Source organism: Bubalus bubalis, chromosome 20 (genome assembly GCF_019923935.1).
Source record: "Bubalus bubalis isolate 160015118507 breed Murrah chromosome 20, NDDB_SH_1, whole genome shotgun sequence".
In the NCBI taxonomy this organism is placed as follows: Eukaryota; Metazoa; Chordata; class Mammalia; order Artiodactyla; family Bovidae; genus Bubalus; species Bubalus bubalis.
In genome coordinates, this window is record NC_059176.1 from 44802339 (window position 1) to 44823654 (window position 21316).

Here is a 21316-nt window from a genome sequence, read left to right on the forward strand (position 1 = left end):
GCCTCAGAAATCCCATCCCAGGGACCAAGAGTGTTTTTTTCACAATATGTCACACCCACTGGATGTGAGGGAGGGACATAGCAGGGTAGCAATCAGCACCTGCCGCAGAAACTCTGTGGAAACCCTGAAGTTGCTGTGTTTGGATGTGACCTGCCACACACTGGCATGTCATTCCAGGCAGTCAGTTCCCCTTTCTGAGCCCTCATTTCTTTCCTGTCAAGTAAGGTTGGCAGGAAGAGGGATCTCCAAGAAAGCCTGCATCTTAAACAAGGGATGGTTCAGCTTTTTTAATACTTATTTCTAATTTTTAAAATTTATTTATTTGGCTGTTCCATATCTTAGTCGAGGCATGCAGGATCTAGTTCCCTAACCAGGAGTTGAACCCAGGCCCCCTGCATTGGGAGCTTGGAGTCTTAGCTGCTGGACCACTAGGAAAGTCCCCAGGGATGGCTCCAGTTTGAGCCACATATACCACATACAGAAGGCAAAGCCATTCTGTTCACATCCCTGGTACTGAAACAACTCTGGAAATGGAAGACAAATGTCTACTGTGTTCTAGCCATAATCTTTTAGATTCATTTGTGATAGAGCTCAGTCTATACCGACTTAGACTTTGAAGCTGACCTGGGGATTCATTTTCAGCCTCTGGGCCATGAAAAAAGGCTCCTCCTTCTTGCCCGTGTATTCCAGGAATTGTACAAAGTGTAAGGTTTGATATATACACTACTATGTATAAAACAGATAACTTGGGACTTCCCTGGTGGTCCAGTGGCTAAGACTCTGTGTTGCTGATCCCACGTGCCACAAGTAAAAGATCCTGCATGCTGCAACTAAGACTTAATGCAGTCAAAATAAATATTTTTTAAAAAAACAGATGACTAATACGAGCCTACTGTAGAGCACAGGGAATGCCCAATGTTCTACCCAGTGCACTGGGGCGACCTAAATAGGAAGGAAGTCCAAAAGAGAGGGGATATATGTATATGTACAGCTGATTCACGTTGCTGTGCAGCATAAACTAATGCAACATTGTGAAGCAACTATACTCCAATAAAAATTAATTTAAAAAATATTTCTTAAAAGTGTAAGATTTGGAAGGGTGGAGACATCCTAAAAAGTTATCAGATGATTACCCAATTTGGTCGCCTCAGCTACAATGAGAAATTCCCTCCTTGGTTTTTCTTTCTTTATTTAAAATACAGAAGAGTCTGATGATACTAGATTGATTTTTAGATCCATCTGAATTCCATGTCTTAAAATCCTCTCTTATTTTGGACTCTGCACAAAGAGAGCCCCCCCCCAAAATCTATATGGAACCTTGGGACAACAATTCTTCATCCAATAACTCAGTATAATCTCTCCTCCAGAACATTCTAGAACTGTGCCACACAAATAGATAAACTTTCTAAGTTGCTGAAGATTTGTCTCCTTTTTTAAGCACCACATGGTTTTGACTGAAGCCATCTCTCAAACTTCTTTGCATGTCCCTGTCTTATTTCTTTAGTAGAGTAACTTTTTTATTACAAAAAGTAGAAAATTCAGATTTAAAAAAAAGAATACTGAAGGAAAATGGAATCAAAATGAGAAGCAGAGCACATATGCCTCTTCCCCTCCCACTCCCCTAAAATGATTCAAAAGATCAGATTAGCTGGGCCTGATTCCAATGAAGGGGGTGGGAAATCTTTGACTTACTGTTCCTATTCCTCCACTGTCCATGGAATTCTCCAGGCAAGAATGCTGAAGTGGGTCCACCATTCCCTTCTCCAGGGTATCTTCCTGACCTGGTAGCTCAGACAGTAAAGAAACTGCATGCAATGCAGGAGACTTGGGTTCAATTTTGGGGCTGGGAATATCCCCTGTGGAATATTAGAAGGGAATGGCTACCCACTCCAGTATTCTTGCCTAGAGAATTTCCTGGACAGAGACACTTGGCAGGATACAGTCCATGGGGTCTCAAAGAGTGGGACACGACTGAGCAAACAGCACTTTCACATTACTTTCTCACACTTTCCTATTCTGCTATGGTCATGAGTAAATCCTAGCCCTCTGTATGTCACAAAATGCATCGAGTTGCTAGATATTTGTCAAACTCCATATGCTATGAACAAAGCATGTATCTTCTTTCCCAGAAGCCTCAGAACCATCACTAAATTGACCACATGCAGGGCATGATGATGAGGCCAGATTTCAAAATAGTTGGTAAAGCAGTAAGAAACAGAAATCACTGGGATAAGAACAGACAGGGGAGGGTGGAATGAATTGAGAGGTACCAATGACACACATACACTACCATGTGTAAAATAGATGGTTAGTGGGAAGCTGCTGTATAGCACAAGGAGCTCAGCTCTGCACTCTGTGATGACCTAGAGGGGTGGGATAGGAGGTAAGGAAAGGATGTCCAAAAAGGAGGGGACATACATACTATACAACTGATTCACTTTGCTGTACAGCAGAAACTAATACTATATTGTAAAGCAACTATATCACAATTAAAAAAAAAAAAATAACAACAGACAGAACAATAGGACAAAAAGCAGAATCTTGAAATAGTCCTAAGTATTGACAAGAATTTGATCCCTGATAAAGATGCTACTCCTCATCAGTGGTAGAATTTGGATTATTCAATCAAGGGTATTGGCACAACTTGCCAGCTCTTTGGGAAAAATTAATAATAAGCAAGACCCCAACCTCACTCTTAATGAATTAAAAGCATAAATAGAAAAGGTAAAATTGAAAAAATGAAGGAGAAAATATGGGCACATATGTTTCAATCTTGAAGGAACTGGCACAAGAGGGCAGGAGATCTAAAATAAGAAACCATAAAGAAAAAGATATATTTATCTGCACCCAAGTTTTAAAAGTTCTTACAACCCAAATAAAGACATATAAAATATATAGTTGTGAATGCATACTCAGTCACTTCAGTTGTGTCTGAATCTTTGTGACCCCATGGACTATAACCCCCAGGCTCCTCTGTCCATAGGATTCTCCAGGCAAGAATACTGGAGTGTGTCGCCATGCTCTCCTCCAGGGGATCTTCCAGACCCAGGGATCAAACCCACATCTCCTGCATTGCAGGCAGATTCTTACCACTGAGTTACTGGGGAAATCCCTACAATATATAGATACATAGCATTAAAGACAAGCAACAAACTGTGGAGATTATTTGCAACACAGATTAAAACTGATGGTTAGTATCAATAGCCAGGACTGACAAATAGATGGAGAAATGGATACTGTCATCTCTGTGGACAGCCATGTCAAGAATAAAAGCTCTCTTTGGAAATCTATTAATAGGTATTAATATTTCAAATGGATGTTTCATTAACCTAGAAATTTCAGTTTTTAGCTTAAGGGAGGGAAATGTATATACAAAGATACTAATTACATCATTATTCCAAAAGCTTAGAGAAGGGCATGGCAATCCACTCCAGTATTCTTGCCTGGAGAATCCCATGGATAGAGGAGCCTGGAGGGTTACAGTCCATGGGGTCGCAAAAGAGTCAGACACAACTGAAGTGACTTGGCACAGAACGGCACAGCACGGCACGGCATTCCAAAAGCTTTGACTTGAAGACAACCCAAATGCCAAATCATAAAGAATCTGTTGATTAAAATCTGTAGTAATATTTGATTAAAATTTGCAGTAATATTGAGACAAACCTGGAACCCTTTGCTGCAGTGCTTGCACCTGGACACACCTCTCCTCCAGCAACAAAATACAAAGAAACTGTATGGAACTAAAAATAACTGCATCCATGTGTAGTTGGGGCAAATTCTGGACCAAAAGAGACCAAAACCCCCAACTGCCACTTTTGAGGAGCCTGGAGCAAAAGCAGGATACTGCACATGCCCCCTGCACACAGCACCACCTAAGGGGTGGGCAAACCACCTAAGCCACCCCTCTAGCCCAGTCCTGGACACAGCCCTACCCTCACCCCATATAAGGAACCAGCCTGTCCCCCAACCCCTGCCAGGGAGCAAGCAAGGGAACCTGTTGTTTGTTCTCACCCCGCTCTCTCCCACTGCAGCAGGGACCTCGATAAAGCCTCGCCTGAATAGCTTGTCTGGCCTCTGAACAATTTCTATTGATTAAGAAGGCCAAGAACCCTAGTCCATAATGATATGAAAATATGTCCTCACATGCTGTTAAGTAAAGAGAGATGATAAAATAGTGTGTGTTTCAGAATCCCATTTTGGTAAATATGTTAGCAACGAGGAAAGTCAAGGACATTAAATAGAAAAGAAAATCAATGGAGGAGTAATCTCTTTATTTTCTATATTGCCTTAATACTTTACAAAATGCCTGCATTACATTTATAGTCCAACGGTATAATAAGGCTATTCGCACTGGCCAGAAAGTAAAGGTATAAACCCCTCACATCTACATGTGGATCCTGGAGCAAAGCTAACAACCGAGCCCAAAGTTGGAGGAATGAATCCCCATTGGCAAAGCCTGTTTCCAAAACTCCTCTGACTCAACATATTAAATTCTTCATTTTTTTAGGTGATGTGAAAAGTACATTTTTCTTTCGGAGTATGTTGCCAAAAGACCAAGGTTTCTCTAAATGTTACACCTACACCACACACACACCTCTCATGTGTACATCACATCACACTTACACACACACACCCCCCAAAAACTCCCTCTTCCCAGGGCCTAAAGGCAGGTCAGACCCACACAACTCCCAGGTCAACAAATGCCCAAGCTGAGCACTCTTCTGAAGCCCCACAGAAATCTCCCCATGAAGACTTACTAGGATTTTGGACTAAGCAATGTCCATGTCACTAGCTAATCATTTCTAAATGCAGATCTCAAACCCACCAAAATACTCCTTAATCCTCCTTATTGTTTCCTTATCTGCAGAGACCTCAGCCCAGAGAGCTGGAAGTTGGGAGACCCAGAGAGCAAGTCCTCTGCGATGAGCTGTAGTTGAGCAATCAGGATCCCCATCATAGCGTCGCCCTACGAGATTCTCTGCAAATGTTGCTTCCACTCTCCAGCCTCAGTTTCTCCATCTGTGAAACAGGGTTATTAACCCTTGTCTAAAAGCCTTATGGAGAGGATGGAATGAAACAAGGCAAAGCCCAGATGCACTTGTGAGGTCTTGTGGGCATCTTTTCCACCTATGGGGAAGAGTTGGTCTCTGGCCTGGTAGACAGCACACACCATAGCTAGACATGCCCATCTCTGCCTGCTATGGCAGGACATGCCTACCTGCTCCCTGGCACCCCCACCCCAACCCAAACTGCAGCTGATGTCTCCTTAAGCAACTCCCCTGAGTGCCTTCCAATGGTCCTAAACTCTGGCTGGAGACCAGGGGGATGACCAGAGGGCCCCTTCACAGGCTCTGCTCAGGTTTCTGCCAATGGAGATTGGAGAGAAAGCAGTGTGTTTGCAGCTCAGATGGACTTAATTAAAGTGCGAGGGCTGCTGTCACCTCCTCTCTCCCACATGAATACTTTGAGCCACATCCAACCTTCCAGTGTGCTGTCCAGGTTTGGAACTCAGGTACCATAGGTCTCTCTGGCCACAGCAGCCTCTAAGCAGACCCAATCTTTTTTTTTTTTTAATCAGAGTATAGTTGCTTTTGAATGTTGTGTTAGTTCAAAGTTTCAACGTTAGTTTCACTTTGTGGCTGTACCACAAAGTGAATCAGTCATAGGTATAGGTATACATATATCCCCTCCTCCTTGAATCTCTTTTCTATCTCCTTCCCATCCCACCCCTCTTGATCATCACAGAGCACCAAGCTGAGTTCCCTGTGCTATACAGCAGCTTCCCTCTAGCTATCTGTTTTACACACAGCAGTGTTTATATGTCAATTCCAATCTCCCAGTTAATCCTCCCTCCCCTTCCCCCACTGTCTCCACATGTTAAGCAGACCTAGTCTTGGCTCTGGCCCACATGAGAGAGGCCCCCTTTTAGGATAAAGGCCAAACCCTCTGCAACACAGCAACCAGTCATTCAATTCTACATAGCCAGTGGGGAGAGACCACCAAGTTCAAATCCTGCCCCTGCCACTTTCCAGCTGAGTGACTCTGAACAAGTCACTCAGCCACCCCAGGCCTCCATTTCCCCATTCTGTACCATGGAGCTGATGAGGGGAGAGGGAAGGGGATGGACACTACTCCTAGAGCTGTATGACAATTAAATGGCTTAGTCAACCTGAAGCACTTAGAACAGTGCCCCTTCCCTGAAGTTTCCTTGGCCTCTGTATCAGGCTTCCTAAGAGAAGAGTTTAGAGGAAGAGGGACTGGATTAAGAAACTCACTTCTGGAAACTCTGCTTTCACAAAGAAGGCAGAAGAGAAGTAAAGGTGGTCTCAGTGCAGGGACCCTCTTGGAAAAATCGAGACTAAATGAAGAGTTTTAGCCATCATCCTTCTTTGCTTTCATTATTCGTGAAGAAAAGTCCTTAAGAGTTCCCAAGCCCGAGCGTGGGAACTGAGAGGCAAGAGTAAGGCTAACTCGGTCAGTTCCTCCCTCGGAATGGTCCCCATCTTAAAAAGGCAGGCTTTCGCCATTGTGCCCAGGACCGGGGCTGTTCCAATTTAGGCACGGTCGGGTGTCTCTCCGTGGATTTCCCGGGGCCTTCCCAGAGCTTATTCCCAGGCCCTTCCCTCGCTCCAGACCAGGGTGAGAGGGTGAGTTGGGTGTGGGGGGTGAGTGGGTGTGGGGGGGGGTGTGTGTGTGGTATGTGGATGTGTCTGTGTGTTGCGCGTGCGAGGGAGGGAGGTGGGGTGCCAGCAGGCTCAGTACTGAAAAATGGTGCCCTTCCTTCCTTCCTCCCGAAGGCTGCGCTCCTGCCTGTCCCCGCTGCAAACAGGCCAGGCCGGGCTGGGGGGCGCCGCTCCCGGCCTTAGCCCGGCCAGTACCCTCTGCGGCAGACGACGGTGAGCGATTCCAGCTCCAGCGCGCCGGCTGCCCCGCGGCCGGCGCGCCCTCCCGGTGCAGCAGGCGGGCGCTGTGACGTTCCCGGATAAATGCCGTGTAACTGTGTAGGCGAATGCGAGCTAAAAATAAGAACGGAAAATCTATCATTAAGGTATCATTGCGCCAGCGCAGCTATTTGAAGGCTCCCATGGTCCCTGGCGCCTGCGTTTGAAGCCCGCCTTCAGGCTTTGGAGGGTATTTGCAGAAAACTGCCAGCAGCGGCTCGCTAGCCAGACCTCGGGGCGCAGGGGTGGCGCCGGTAATTATGGCAACACTCAAAATAAATGAAATGCTCACGTCCCCCCTCCATATCTCCGCCTGTATTGTCCTCAGGTCGCTGGGGAAGCCACCAGAAGTAGGGTTGGATGCTGAAATGATGTGACCTGGTCGGTTACGCAAATATTAGAACTGAAAGCTCTTTCAGATCCATTTCGCCATCCACCTTCCTCCATCCACCTCGGAAAAGAAAAATAAAGTACCAGGAGGAAGCCTCTGGAGGAGAAAATGACAAATGGTACTTAACCCCAGGTCTACAGTGCGCTGCGGCGGGGCGCAAAGACGCCAGCTCCCAGGATGGCGAGCCTCTGGTGTTCCTTGGGTTAAACGAAAATTGATCTGATTTGTTAACACCCAAAGAGGAGAAGAGGAGATCGGGGGAGGGAGGACAGGATTTGTGTTTGTGCGTGTGCGCGTGTGTCCGGGGAGAAGGAGGAGGTGCCAAGGTGCAGCCTGCGCGCGGCTCTGCGCCTCGGCGGGCTGCGTGCGTGTGTCCCTGTCCGCGCTGCTGAAACGGGCTCTTCGAGGGATCAGCGTCACATGACTCCGCCTGCCCCTCGCCAGAGCGCAGCTCGCCAGTCCCTCCGTTTGCCCGGCGCCTGGGGAGGGTCGGGAGGCATCTCCAGGGCCCGGAGGCTCTGCGGAGTTGAGAAAAGGTTCTGGAGGGGAATGGTACATCTGGATTCCAGCAGCCGCGGCTCGGCGCCAGATCCTGGACTGTAGAGATTTGGTGTGGGGGGAGGGGAGAGCGCGAAGGAGCGAGCGCCAGAGAGAGGCAGCGCGCAGCGCGCACGGACCGCGGCTGCCGGGTTCCGCGCGGAGAAGATGTAAGCGCGTGGAGTCGAGCTGGCCTCCGAGCACCATGCAGAAGGGGATCCGGCTGAACGATGGCCACGTCGCGTCCCTGGGGCTGCTGGCGCGCAAGGACGGAACGCGCAAAGGCTACCTGAGCAAGAGGAGTTCGGACAACACAAAATGGCAAACCAAGTGGTTCGCGCTGCTGCAGAACCTGCTCTTCTACTTCGAGAGCGACTCGAGCTCGCGGCCCTCGGGGCTCTACCTGCTGGAGGGCTGCGTCTGCGACCGCGCGCCCTCCCCCAAGCCTACGCTCTCGGCCAAGGAGCCGCTGGAGAAACAGGTGAGGCCAGCGCCGGGGCCGCGGCCCTTGGGGCTCCGGGCCTTCCCCCGGCCGAAGGCGCCCGAACTTTAGTCCCTCTACTTTCGGCGCCGTCGGAGAGATGGGAGGGTTGGCCTAAGCGGGCTGTAACCCGCGGTGGCCAGAGGGGCCCGAGACTGCAGGCAGGGAGCGGGTGTGGGCTGCGGCTGTCCTGCACCCGGCGAGCTCGGCAGGAGGCGGGCACAGAGCGGGCGAGACGCGGAGATGCGGAGGGAGACGCGGTTTGGAGAGAGATGGGGTGCCTCAGGACAGACAGAAACAATGAATGTAGAAGCACATCCAGCCAAAAATGGTGCGCCCACCACCCCGGAGAGCCCCGGACCAGGTAGCTGAATTTCCCCGCGCTTAGGCACGGAAAGGGTGAGACCGAGGCGTCCGAGCGCCGCGGCCCCTACCTCATCGCGGCGGGAGCGAAGACGAGCCAAGTTAGGGACTGCGCGCCGGGGTCGATTCCGCGCCATCGACCGGTGGTGAACTCCCAGCCGTCTCCACGCCCAAGCAACAAACCGAAGGGTTCCGGGGACCCTTCTGACGCGCTGGGGCCGGATCTGGGGCCGGGGCCGCTGCGGAGGCCGCGGGACAAGTGGGCGCATCTCTCACCCCCGCCCCCTGCGCCTCCTCCGCCGCCGCCGCAGTCGCGCCTCTAGCGCTGCCCTGGGGTTTCCGGAGTTGCGAGGCTGAAAGCCCAGGCCTGGATGGACCAGGGATCGGGGAGCCGTGGAGGTGAGCCTTTGGTGTGGGGGGATGGAGTAGGACCTGCGGTCGCCAAGTGAGAGCCGCAGACAGCCAAAGAGCGATTTTTATGCTTGCTGCGCTCTCCAAAGGCATCCATCCCGATGCCTCTGGGAAGGTAAAGTCAAAGATAACGGATGCTAAAATGTCACCGCTGCGAGGGACCTGCGATCCGACGGGACCTAAGCAGCTGGTTACTGCCTGGATGAAGACCGGAGGCCAAAAGAGAGAAATTTGCTTGCCCAGTGTCATCTCAGGAGTTAAGGCCACCTTAAGGTTCTGAGAAGAGAACTAAGGGCTCGAAAGCCATTACTGCAAGCAAACTGGCAGTGATTGAATTGAATTAAATAAAAGCATCCTTGAAGTCGCCCTCCTGATGGTCCAAGATAGAGATCTGAGCTCAGACCCTGCAGCATGTCTCTTCCGCTCCTGCCCACAGCCCATAGGTGTTGGGAGATGAATTGGGAGGCTGGGAAAGGTGGACAGGAATATTTGAGGATGGATCTCTGAGAATGATGTGCCACTTGGTAGGTAGAGGCCCTCAGATTGCAAAGTGATGCAAAGAACGGGCAGCTCCTTAAGCTCAAGGCAAAAATGGGGCCTGGAAGACTCCCCTGGGAGAGGCAAACTCAGCCTGGGCCAGAGATGCTCTCTCAGCCCTTGACAACCTGCTCTTTGCTGGCCTTCCAGAACAGTACCAACACTTGCCGGCCAAAGTCCACCCATGGCCTGGAGCCCCAGCTGGCGCCCATCCTCAACCTCTTATACCAGAGCACAAAGCTGAGCTCCCAGGCAGGCAGGGAGAAAGGGCTGGAGGAAACTGGGCTGCTATTGGGCTCACAGTGTCTGTTCTCAGCCCCCTGGACCAGAAACAGGCCTGAGATGATTCACAGCTCTGCAACTTCCTGTGTGACCTCAGTTAACACACTAAACTTCTCTGAGCCTCTCTTTTGTAATCTACAAAGTGGAGGTAATAACACCTATCTTTCTGGGGTTTTGAGAACACGTATAATGTGTATGCAAGGATGTTCACGGTCCATTTTAGTTTGATGTTTTAGTGTGAATCTGAACGATACCCACCTGACCAGGGAGTAGAGGCCTAACATAAAATGTTGAAGCTGAAAAGAACCTCGGAGAGATCCTACGACCCACTCCTCCCATTTTACAGACAGGGAAACCTGGAGAGCAGATTGGGAAGAGAATTACTACCTGATTCAGATTCAGTGGCAGAATTAAGACCTAGAATTCATCCAGTGTCTAAGAATTCCTAAAAATGCCCTCTTACATTGATTCTGAATCATTCACCTTTGGGCTCAGGTGTTGAATCGTGCTAGCAACCCACTCCAGTATTCTTGCCTGGAGAATCCCAGGGACAGAGGAGCCTAGTGGGCTGCCGTCTATGGGGTCGCACAGAGTCGGACACGACTGAAGCGACTTAGCAGCAGCAGCAGCAGTGGATTATGGGAGGGATAGGAGTGCAAAGCCAATTGGTGGTGTCCTCACGTGGTCCAAGCCATTTTCCCAGAAGAGCAATGGTCAAGAGATCCTCCAGTATGGTCGTGAGAGTAGCCTTCCTGGCACAGGAGAACCAGAAGAGGGTTGAGAATAGTAGGTGGCCATCTGGTACTGTCCAGCTCAGGTGCAGATTTCTGTTAAAGACGTGTGCTTTGTCTTATACACTTCTATAGATGGTCCATTTGACTCCAGGCCAAGTTTGGCTGCTCCTTTGCACTGCATGTGTCTATAAAAATTTATAGCTTTTTGTTTTCTAAATCTTTGAGTAAAATTGATCGTGCCAGCAGCAAATCAGTGTTTCTCCTTGAATTGTAGTCCCTGAGGCACCTACAGTGCCCCAGCATGAGAGGCCCAGCTCCAAGCCATTCTGTGACTAGATTAATTGCAAACCACAGGAAACCTTAATTCAAAACCAGCTGGGGATGTGGCAGAGAACCCACATGTGAGGGACCACAAAAAGGCTATCAGTTTGACTGGACTGGCCAGTACCTAGTGAAGACTCGATTTTAGCAGAATGTCATTTTTATCCAGGTCTAAGCAGGCAGCGGAGAAGAACATGGCAACCCACTCCAGTACTCTTGCCTGGAAAATGCCATGGACGGAGGGGCCTAGTAGGCTACAGTCCATGGCATCCCGAAGAGTCGGACACGACTAAGCGACTTCACTTTCACTTTTCACTTTCATGCATTGGAGCAGGAATTGGCAACCCACTCCAGTATTCTTGCCTGGAGAATCTCAGGGACAGAGGAGCCTGGTGGGCTGCCGTCTATGGTGTCGCACAGAGTCAGTCACGACTTAGCAGCAGCAGCAGCAAGCAGGCAGCACGTCCACCTGGGAGAATCAGGGTTAGTTTCTCTAGAAATAAAAACCAAGTCTTGGCTGGAAACTACCCCAGTGGCAGGGATGCGTGAGGAATGAAACACACAGTAGGTGCTCAGAAGGTACTTATGAAGCTGAACTTATTGATGTATCCTTGTTAATTCCACACTCCATGTCTTCGAGACTGACTGTACAGCAGTCCAGGCCCTGAGCTGTGCTGTAGGCCCAGGAAGCTTGGATGTCATAGTCCCCAACCCCCCAGGAAGATGAACACAGATAAAGATGTGTTAGAGCTGTATAGTCTGTGAAGATGCTCCAATAGGATATGCAGGGGCTTTGGGAGTCCAGGCCACCCTAACATGATGCACTGTCCTCTGGCTGCTTCTGCACTGGTCTGACTGCCTCTGGTGCAGCCCTAACATCTTGGAGCCCTGACTTGGGATCCCAAAGCCTCATAAAGTCACAGGGGCTCAGCCATGCTCCCCTGCCAACCGGCAGTTGCAAGCACTCCTTGGGAGTAAAATTTGGGTTCAGAAATTGACCCTGAGTGTTCTTTTTTTAAGGTTTTTTTTTTATGTGGACCATTTTTAAAGTCTTCATTGAATTTGTTCCAATACTGCTTCTGTTTTATGTTTTGGTCTTAAGGCCACAAGGCATGTGGGAATTTTAGTTCCCCAACCAGGGATCGAACCTATATTCTTTGCATTGGAAGGTGAAGTCTTAACCACTGGACCACCAGGGAAGTCCCAACCCTGGGTGTTGTTGCTCTGCTTTGGCATGGAGTCACCCCACACTGGCTTTTTCTACTGTCATTCCCAGCTCTCTGAAACAGAGCTTCCAACCCCAACTTCTCAGGCATGGACTTGACCAAACCAACCCCAGGACTCCCTTATCACCCAACCAGGGAGGGTCAAAATGTAGACCCCAGGCTCTTCCTGATCCCTTCATCCAGAACCTCAGCACTGATGTAGGCAGAGGGTCCAGAAGCTGGGGGCCCACAGTGCCTGTTGTCCACCCATGGGTGCCTTTCCCTGGAGACCAGATGAAGGCCCTCTCCTGGTCCTCATTTCTGGGTGGCCTGGTGTCTCCATGTTAAAGACAGCCGAAAGTCCGTGAGCATTCCCACTTTGCAGATGAGGAAACAATCTCATCCGCACCACTGAGCAAGGTAGTGGCTGAAATGCTCTCTGGCTTTCTCTGCAGCGGCGCTGTCTTCACCACAAAGCCTGCCCTCCAATTGCTGTAGCTCATCCTGCCTCTTGGCCAATCAGAAAAGCAGAAACCTGGATGCAGGGAAATAAGCTTACTCTAAAAGCAACACCCCTCAGACACAGGGATGTTACCCATGCACACACACACACACACACACACACACACACACACACACACACACGTGGGGCCAGCAGCTCAGCCTGCCATACTTGCACCTCTGGAAGGACCAACAGGGCTCTCCCCTTCTCCGGTTTCAGACCAGGGCCAGGCCAGGAGATGTGGGGCCCCAGAGTTCACTGTAGAGGGGACTCATGTCCCCACCCTAGCTCCCAAATATTTCTAGCACTGACACGAGGTTGAAGAGCCTCAATAATTACAACTTTTGTGTGTGTGTGTGTGTATGCATTCGGTTGTGTCCAACTCTTTGCAACCCCATGGATTACAGCCCACCAGGCTTCTCTGTCCATGAGATTTACCAGGCAAGAATCTGGAGTGAGTTGCCATTTCCTCCTCCAGGAATCTTCCTGACCCAGGGATGGAAGCTGAGTCTCCTGCACCTCCGGCACTGGCAGGCGGGTTCTTTATGAGTTTAGCCAGTGGGGAAGCCCTAGTGACACTGTAGTTGGGACATTTATTTGTGCAGTACACAATTTGGCTCTCGGTGTCAGGCCGATACCCGGTCCTGTGGATACAGAAAAAAATGGAATTGATTCCCTGTCTTTAAAGCTCACCATGGAGTAGAGCGCTCCATAAATGCCAAGTGCCAGAATTCTCCGTACTCAGGAGTCCAGACTCTCTTCCCACCCCTGCCTGGGTCAGGAGCTCACAGTGTCAGGCTTGATATGTTGGACTCGCTCACATGGTCCCTCCTTGCCCCACACCAGTCCCTGGCCACATGGCAATCCTTGGGACTGAGCTTCTAGAGGGTAAACCTGACCATGTTCTAGGTCCCTGAGCGTGTCACTGTCTTCCATCGCCTTTGGGAAAAAACGCAGGTTCTCCAGCATCACCCAGAGCACCCAGCAGCCTCCAGCCTCTACCTGCCCTGCCAACCCTGCCCCACCCTCCCCTGCCCCTCCTTCCTCACCTAACCCTGCCTCCTCTTGCCCATCTCAAGGCCTCTGCAGAAGCTGCTCCCTATGCCTGGAATGATCCGCCCCCTCTGCCCCCAGGTTTAGTGACCAACTTCTCCTCCTTCAAAGACCTCCTTTTAGGTCTTAGCCTAAAAGTCATCTCCTGAGCCCCCCACCCCCACCCTGTGGGAGATAGAGGAGCCCCAGGTCCCCCATCGCAGGCTTGCACAGCCCTCTGTCCATCATCCACATGGCTTATCAGGCTAGGCTTACTTGATGTATTTAGCTGGTGGTTTGTGAAGGGTCTTCCTTCTCCCTATAGAATGTAAAGGCTGGAGGGCATGTCTTACATCCAGTCCCTTCCCCTCATCGTCCTGACAGCCCCATGAGGTTATCCCTGATAACCTTTTTTGAGGTGTCAAAACTGAGGCTCAGAGATGGTCAGTAACTTGTCCAAGATTACAGAGCACATACTTGGCAAAGCTAGCCTGTGAACCCAAGTCTGTGCATGTGTGCAGTTGTGTCCCATTCTTTGTGACCCCATGCACTGTCGCCCACTAGGTTCCTCTGTCCATTGGATTTCTCAGGCAAGAATACTAGAGTGGGTTGCCACGCCCTCTTCCAAGGGATCTTGCCGATCAGGAATTGAACCCAAGTCTCCTGCATTGCAGGTGGATTCTTTACAGCTGAGCCACCGGGGAAGCCCGAACGCAGGTCCATGTGACTCTAAAACCTGCGCTTCCCAACCACAAGCACAGCACAGAGACTGGGGCTGAGGGACTGCTTGAGTTTAGTATCCTCTGCCAAGAGAAAGAAAGAATGAGAGAGAGAGAGAGAGAGTTAACAGCAAGCAAAAGGATGGTGCTGTCTTTCTGGTGACATCTGGGAAGCAGCTTTTGTTTCTGCTTGGGTGGGAGACTTGCACCTCAAGTCCCAGGAGTTGGGGATAAGCCCCCCAAGGCAGGCATCCATACCCCACGGGCTCTCTGGCATCTGTGGGAGCCTGGAGCCAGCGCCTGCATGCACGGAGCCAAGAACAGGACTCAGCCCCCTGGTGTTTATGCAGGAGAGTCGGTGACGCGTGCACTTGAGGGGGGCCCAGAACACTGCCAACGCCTAGACGCCTCCGGGAGGGCACCTGTCGTGCTGGGAGCAGCTGCGAGCCTCGGACACCCCCGCTGCCCATCCCCTCCCCAGCTTGGAGAGGAAGGCGCAGCCCCCAAGCACATGGCTTCAACTCCCGGCTCATTCACTGAGGGGTTTGTCCACCCCCAGCAGTGATGTGGAATTGGGTAAAAGCCACATGGACTGACTTTGGATTCTGGCTCTGCCAGCTCCCAGCTTGGGAAGGTCTGCCAGCTCTCCGAGCCTCAGCGTCCCCATCCGTGAGATGGAGTCTGTAACTCAGCCTGCCCCGCCACTTGTTCTGAGTGTCATAGTGGGTGCTGTTTTTAAAGCCCTTGCAAAGTACAGTTGCTGTTGTTTAGTTGCTCAATCATGTCTGACTCTTTGCAGCCCCATGGACTGTAGCCCACCAGGCTCCTCTGTCCATGGGATTTTTCAGACAAGGATGCTGGAGTGGGTTGCCATTTCCTTCTGCAGGGGATCTTCCTTATCCAAGGATTGAACCCGGGTCTCCTGCATTGCAGATGGATTCCTTACCACTGAGTCACTGAGAAGTTCCCCCCTCACAATAGCACAGTAGGTCCAATCAATACATTATAACTATTGTGGCTTCCCTGGTGGCTCAGACCGTAAAGAATCTGCCTACAACATAGGAGACCCAGGTTCAACCCCTGGGTTGGGAAGATCCCCTTGCAGAAAGAAATGGCAACCCACTCCAGTATTCCTGCCTGGAGAATCCCATGGACAGAGGAGCCTGGCAGGCTACAGTCCATGGGGTCACAACGAGTCAGTCACGACTGAGCATCTAATACTTTTGCTTTCATTGTGGCTTCACCTTTCATGGTTATGACAGGCACTTCCTCCACAAAGCAAGGACCCAGATCCCCTGCATCTCCGGAAGGTTTGAAGTGAGCCAACACAGACCCTTGACCCTGGATATAAAAATAGGATGGTAAATTTTAACTCAGAGAACCTATGGGTTTCTGAGAAGGTCTGAGTGAGCATGCCCCCGAAAGAGGGAAAGTGGCTGCAGGAGCTTCCTTCATCCATGGTGGCCACGCCATCACCCAGCCCTGTGGATTTCACCTCCTAAGTCTCTCCCAGACCATCCTCTCTGGTCGCTCTCTTCCTCCAAGGCTCTAGTCCAGGCCACCATCATCCTGTCTGGACTTAGGTGCAGGCCTCCTAACGAGTGTACTAGTCAGCACGGGTGACGTCATACTGCAGTAACAAACAAGCCCCCAATTTCCAGGAACACAACAGAGGTTTATTTCCTGCTCAGGCTTTGGCAGGAGGGCACTGCTCACTGTGACCGCTCAGGGACACAGCCTGACATAGATTCATCCTGACACCTGCCTCCATGGTCACCTCCACCAAGGGCAGGTATGTGGCCAGTCTCTCCCTGGCTCTTAAAGCTTCCCCCCACACCCAGAAGTGGACCGCTCTGGCCACAGTTCAGGGTGACAAGGCAGGTCACATGGCTTCAGTTCAGAAGCAGTAGGGACGTGCAGACCTACCATGAAAGCAGGGCTCTAGAGGTGTTGGGAGAACCATCTCCGTACATTCACTGCATCCTGGCACTTATGTGCCTCTCTGCAGCCAGAGCACTTTCCAAAATGCAGATCTAGTCGTCACACACACACACACACACACATGAGTAGCTGAGAGGAAAGCAGAAGTGCCATCGTGATGGGTGTAATGACAGGAAGCAGAGATTGTGCCCAGCAATGTGTGCTCACACCTACAGGGGCATCTCTTCCCAGCCTGGGGGCATTGGGAAGACTCCACCCAGGAAGGGGCCAGTAGGACGGTGAATGCGGCTTGCAGGGGAGGCAGAGCTGGCCCCTAAAGCCCATGTGCAGGTTACAGAGCACAGTGAGGAGCTGGCACAGGTCTCAATGCCAGAATGGACTGCTGTCAGCTCCAGGCTGGAGAGATCGAGGCAGGGGGAGGAGAGACAGGAGGAAAACCCATGGGAAGGCAGGAGATCAGGTTGGAGAAGGCTGTCGAACGGAGCGGTCACAAAGGCCTGAATTTGGGGAGTGTGAGAGCACTAAAGACTCCACCCGCTCTATTATGCGTCACCCTGCACTGTGCCCCTGAAACCATCCCTGGTTCCCACATGCCCTGGACTGCACAACCTCTGGATCTTCCTACCTCCCAGGCTTGGTAGTGAGCCCGTGAAAGCTCCAGGTGGTCTCCGAACCTTCTCCTCCAGCCACCGCTCAGATAGAGCACCTTTGCAGCTGACGGCTTACAAAGTCCTTTCCATGCCTAGCGTTTCATGCAACACCAAGGTAACCCTGCTGTTCCTGCAGTTTTACATGGAGAAGAGCTCATCCTTGCTCGGATGAAGCTCAGATAGATGGAGCTCATCTCTCCACAAACACCTGAGTGTCTGTGTCATGCAAGACCCCGAGCCCTCGCTGTTAATAAATGTCAGGCCTCCTGGTTCTGGGTTGTTAAGATCAGAGGACATCCAGGCCTCTGTTGTTAAATTCAGCAATTTATAGTTAAAGACCACGTCTTACTAAACAAGCAAGGGTAATGCAGTTCCTTTCCCCTGAAAAAGAGAGAGAATTATTTTCAAGAAGATAATTCCCAGTTGAATTTTGATTTATTTTTCAAATTGAAAAATCTAACTGAGACCTTAAAATGAAATTAATTTTAGAAGTGTGAATGAATGAATTTTTAGCCGCTGTAGCTGGCATTCCAAAAACACGTCTGGAAATTCAGACAGACTTGATTGACTTTTCCTCTGTCAGAATATATGAGTGAAATATAACCAGCTTTGTGGAATTGCCTCTTAGACTCTTAGCCAAACTCAAGGAGTTAGTGAAATAGCTTGGAAGCACTAGTCAATCATGCAGCACTCTCTGTGTGCCCGTTAACCTTACCCCTAGCCTGCTGCTGCCCATCTGCACTTTCTCCACAGTGGGTCTTCCCTGCCCTCCAGCTACACTGGTTGTCGCCTGGACTCCCCTCACCTCTCTGACAGATCCACAGGCTTTGGGGAGCTTGGGGGAAGGACTGGTGTTCTGGATGGAGAGCCCATACAGTGTGGGCACAGGTGAGGAGAGGCAGGCGTGTAATTACATCTGAGAGCTTCCTGGTAGCCTGGGCACAAAGGGAAACCAGCCAATTATGGAACACCCATTGCCTCCCAGAAAGTCACAGTGCAATTCATCCAGTAGGAGCACTTGTGTACCCCCAGGGACTTACATACGGGAGACTACTAGGGAGTGATGAGGACCTCAGGGGCAGAATCACTGCATAAACAGAGGTTCACCCCTCCATCAGTGGCTCCCACTGGCTCTCAGGGCAGGCTGAGCATGCTCACTGAAGATCACACTCCATGAGGCTACAATGCTCAGGTCCAAAAGATAGTGTCCTGGTGACTGGACAATGCAGGGGGCAGCTTGGAGAACCTGGGAAGTGGATGGTCAGTTAGGCACTCTCAAACAGCCACTGACTTTTAAAATTTTAGAATTGGTAATATATTCCCATTGTTTGACATTCAGAAGTTACAAAGACGTAAACAGTGAAAATGCTGCTTCCCACTGCTGACCCTGGCAATCCAGTTCTCCTCCACAGAGGATTTTAATGTTACCGGTTGCTTATACATTCTTCCAGAGAGATTATACATGCAAATATATGCAAAGGTATATAGATGTATGGCCATATATATGCATATCTGTATAACTATACAAATGGCAACATACTGCAAGCGCTGTTCTACACATTTTTCTCAGTATATTGTGGAGATAGTTCTCTATATTGATCATTTTCATCCTTTTTTACAGCTGCAAAGAAAGAATTTTTGCTTTGCTGAAAGAAGGAAAAAACTCTAGTCTGGATAGGTCTGTCTTTCACCTTCTGTCAAAAACCCAGTTAGAAATGACCTGTGCACAAGGGTGTTTACTAATTTCAGGTCTGTTTGTAAGAAAAAAAGACTATAAATTATTGAAATGTCCCTCAAGAGAAGATTAGCTAAATAAACTGCAGCACATCCACACAGTGGAATACTATGCAGCTAATAAAAAGGTGAGGACAGTAAATATACTTATAGAGAATTGTCTCCACAATATAGTCAGAAAAACACATGTAGAATAGTGTTTGCAGTATGTTACCCTTTGTATAATTATACAGACATGCATATATATGGTCATGTATCTATATATCTTTGTATATATAATCTTTCTGGTGTGGTAACCAGGCCCTAGGAGGACCATGACTTGAGAACTCAGAGGCAGAGGTCAGTGAAATGAGGCCACTCAGAGCAGGGTAGGTGGGAGGACAGGTAGGGAGAAGGTCATAAAGTGGCTTCCAGCCTCCAAGTGGAGTCATGTCAAGTGAGGTGGAGGGTGTGAGTAGGCAGGGTCCTTTCTGGGTTGGTGTGAGAGTACCAGTGGGGCTGGTCGAGGCCAGTACTTCTATTGAGTAGGACCATTTGGAACACAGTGTACCCAGGGACACCCGTTTGTATGCCCCAGACACAAGGGTGGTACAGCCAGGGCAGGGAGGAAGCAGCCTGAAGAGCCATTCACTGTGCTACAGACACGGTGAGACAGGGCAGTGTGCAGGCCCTGAGGGGGCCTGGCCTGAGTCAGCAGGACCTCTTCTGTGAAAGCCAGAGAGCAGACGGACTTCCCCTGGGATCTCAACAGTGAGAGGTGGAAAGGGACCTCAGATGATGGGGAGCCTGAGTGGGTGGCCCCTTATTGAAGGAGAGATGAACTTCAGGCAGAGCACTGCACACACACACACACACACACACACACACACACACACATGCTGATGAGGCCCCTTCAAGTCCACTCTAGCACAGTCCTGTTTGCCCTGGGACCTCCGCAGCATCCAGGAGAGAGGGCTGACTGAGGCACAGGGCCAACTGGGACCATGGTCCCAAAGATGGACCAGGAGGGAGGGGCCAGGGCCCATGGGGGAGAAGCTGACAATGCCTAGCTAGACCACTGGAGTGGACCTACCAAGAGGAAGAGGCGGGGCTGACCAAGAGTGATGGCCTCCATCCTGCCGCTGACCCCAGCCCACCTCCCTCTTGGAGGAGACAGCGAGCAGAGGCCCAGACAGGACAATGGGTCTGGTTTCTGGTCAAGGAGCATGACTCAGAGGGGATAAGACCAGGGGCAGGGAGACCAGAGGGAATGGTTTACCCAGCTGGGAGATGAGGAACCTTGGAAGCAGGCGCAGCGGTGAGGATGGGAGAATGCACAGTGCCAGAGATATCCAAAGCAGAGAACTTGGTGACCCACTGAATATCAGAAATGAGGAAGAAGCAGGAGCTGAAGGTGTTGGAAACAACGCCCCAAATGGCTGATTGAGAGTAATCCTTTGATCTTAGTCAGCTCTGACGCTTCAGTTTCTAAGCCTCTCCCATGCCTCTTGTGTGTGTACGTGTGCATATGCCTTGTTTACTTGAGGAGGGTTAGTTTACAACAACAGTATTGTATTCCCTCATAGCTCCAGAGGCTAGAGGACTGAGACCAAGATGCCTGAGACCAAGATGCCTGCAGACGGGCCATGGTCCCTCTGCGATCTTGGGAAGAGCCTTTCCTTTCTTCTGCTGGCTCCTGATGGCTGCCAGCAATCCTTGGTGGTCCTTGATGTGTAGATTCGTCTCTCCAGTCTCTGCCTCCCTCTTCACATGACTTCCTTCCCTGTGTGTCTGTCCAGATTTCTCTCTTTTTATTAAAGCCTCTTATTGTTATCCAGTATGACTTCATCTTCCCTTGCTTACATCTGTAAAGATCCTATTTTCAAATAAGGTCTTTTAAAAAAAATTTTATTGGAGTAGAGTTGATTTACAATGTTATGTTTGTTTCAGATGTACAGCAAAGTAAATCAGCTGTACATATACATATATCCCCCTTTTTAGATTCTTTTCCCATATAGGCCATTACAGAGTATTGAGCAGAGTTCCCTGTGCTGTACAGCAGGTTCTCAATAGTCATCTATTTTAGACAGAGTAGTGAGTATATATCAATCCCAAACTCCCAATATTTCCCTTCCTCACCTTTCCCTGTTGTAACCATAAGTTTGTTTTCTACATCTGTGACTCTATTTCTGTTTTGTCAATCAGTTCCTTTGTACCATTTTTTTTTACATAACACATATTTGCAAATAAGTTCTTAGTCACAGATTCACAGATTCATGATGGACATGAATGTTAGGAGGGCACAATTTGTACCCAGCATGTATATGCACAAGTGTGTGGTTTTTCTAGTAATTGGCTACTAACTAGTTGTTTTGATGGGGCTTCTCAGGTGGCTCAGTGGTAAAAATTCCTCCTGCCAATGCAGGAAACTCTTCCATAGGTTGGGGAGATCCCCTGGAGGAGAAAATGGCAAGAGAAATCCCATGGACAGAGGAGCCTGGTGGGCTACTGTCCATGGGGTCAGAAAGAGTCAGACATGACTGAGTGACTGAGCAC

General features: G+C 49.9%; 1 protein-coding gene across 6 annotated transcripts in view; it reads left to right on the plus strand.

Annotated features, from left to right (window-relative positions):
• Positions 1–7170: 7170 nt before the first annotated feature.
• Positions 7171–21316, plus strand: part of RASGRF1 (Ras protein specific guanine nucleotide releasing factor 1) — a 102557-nt gene continuing 88411 nt past the window's right edge. For 2 of the 6 annotated variants that reach the window (XM_044932838.2, XM_025271093.3), the window contains exon 1: positions 7173–8350. In XM_044932838.2, coding sequence (XP_044788773.1) covers positions 8075–8350 — 276 coding nt within the window. In that variant the 5' untranslated portion in view covers positions 7173–8074. Of the gene's footprint in view, positions 8351–21316 lie in introns of all 6 variants that reach the window. The other 4 variants (XM_044932837.2, XR_003105115.3, XM_044932836.2 and 1 more) reach the window with 4 other exon arrangements.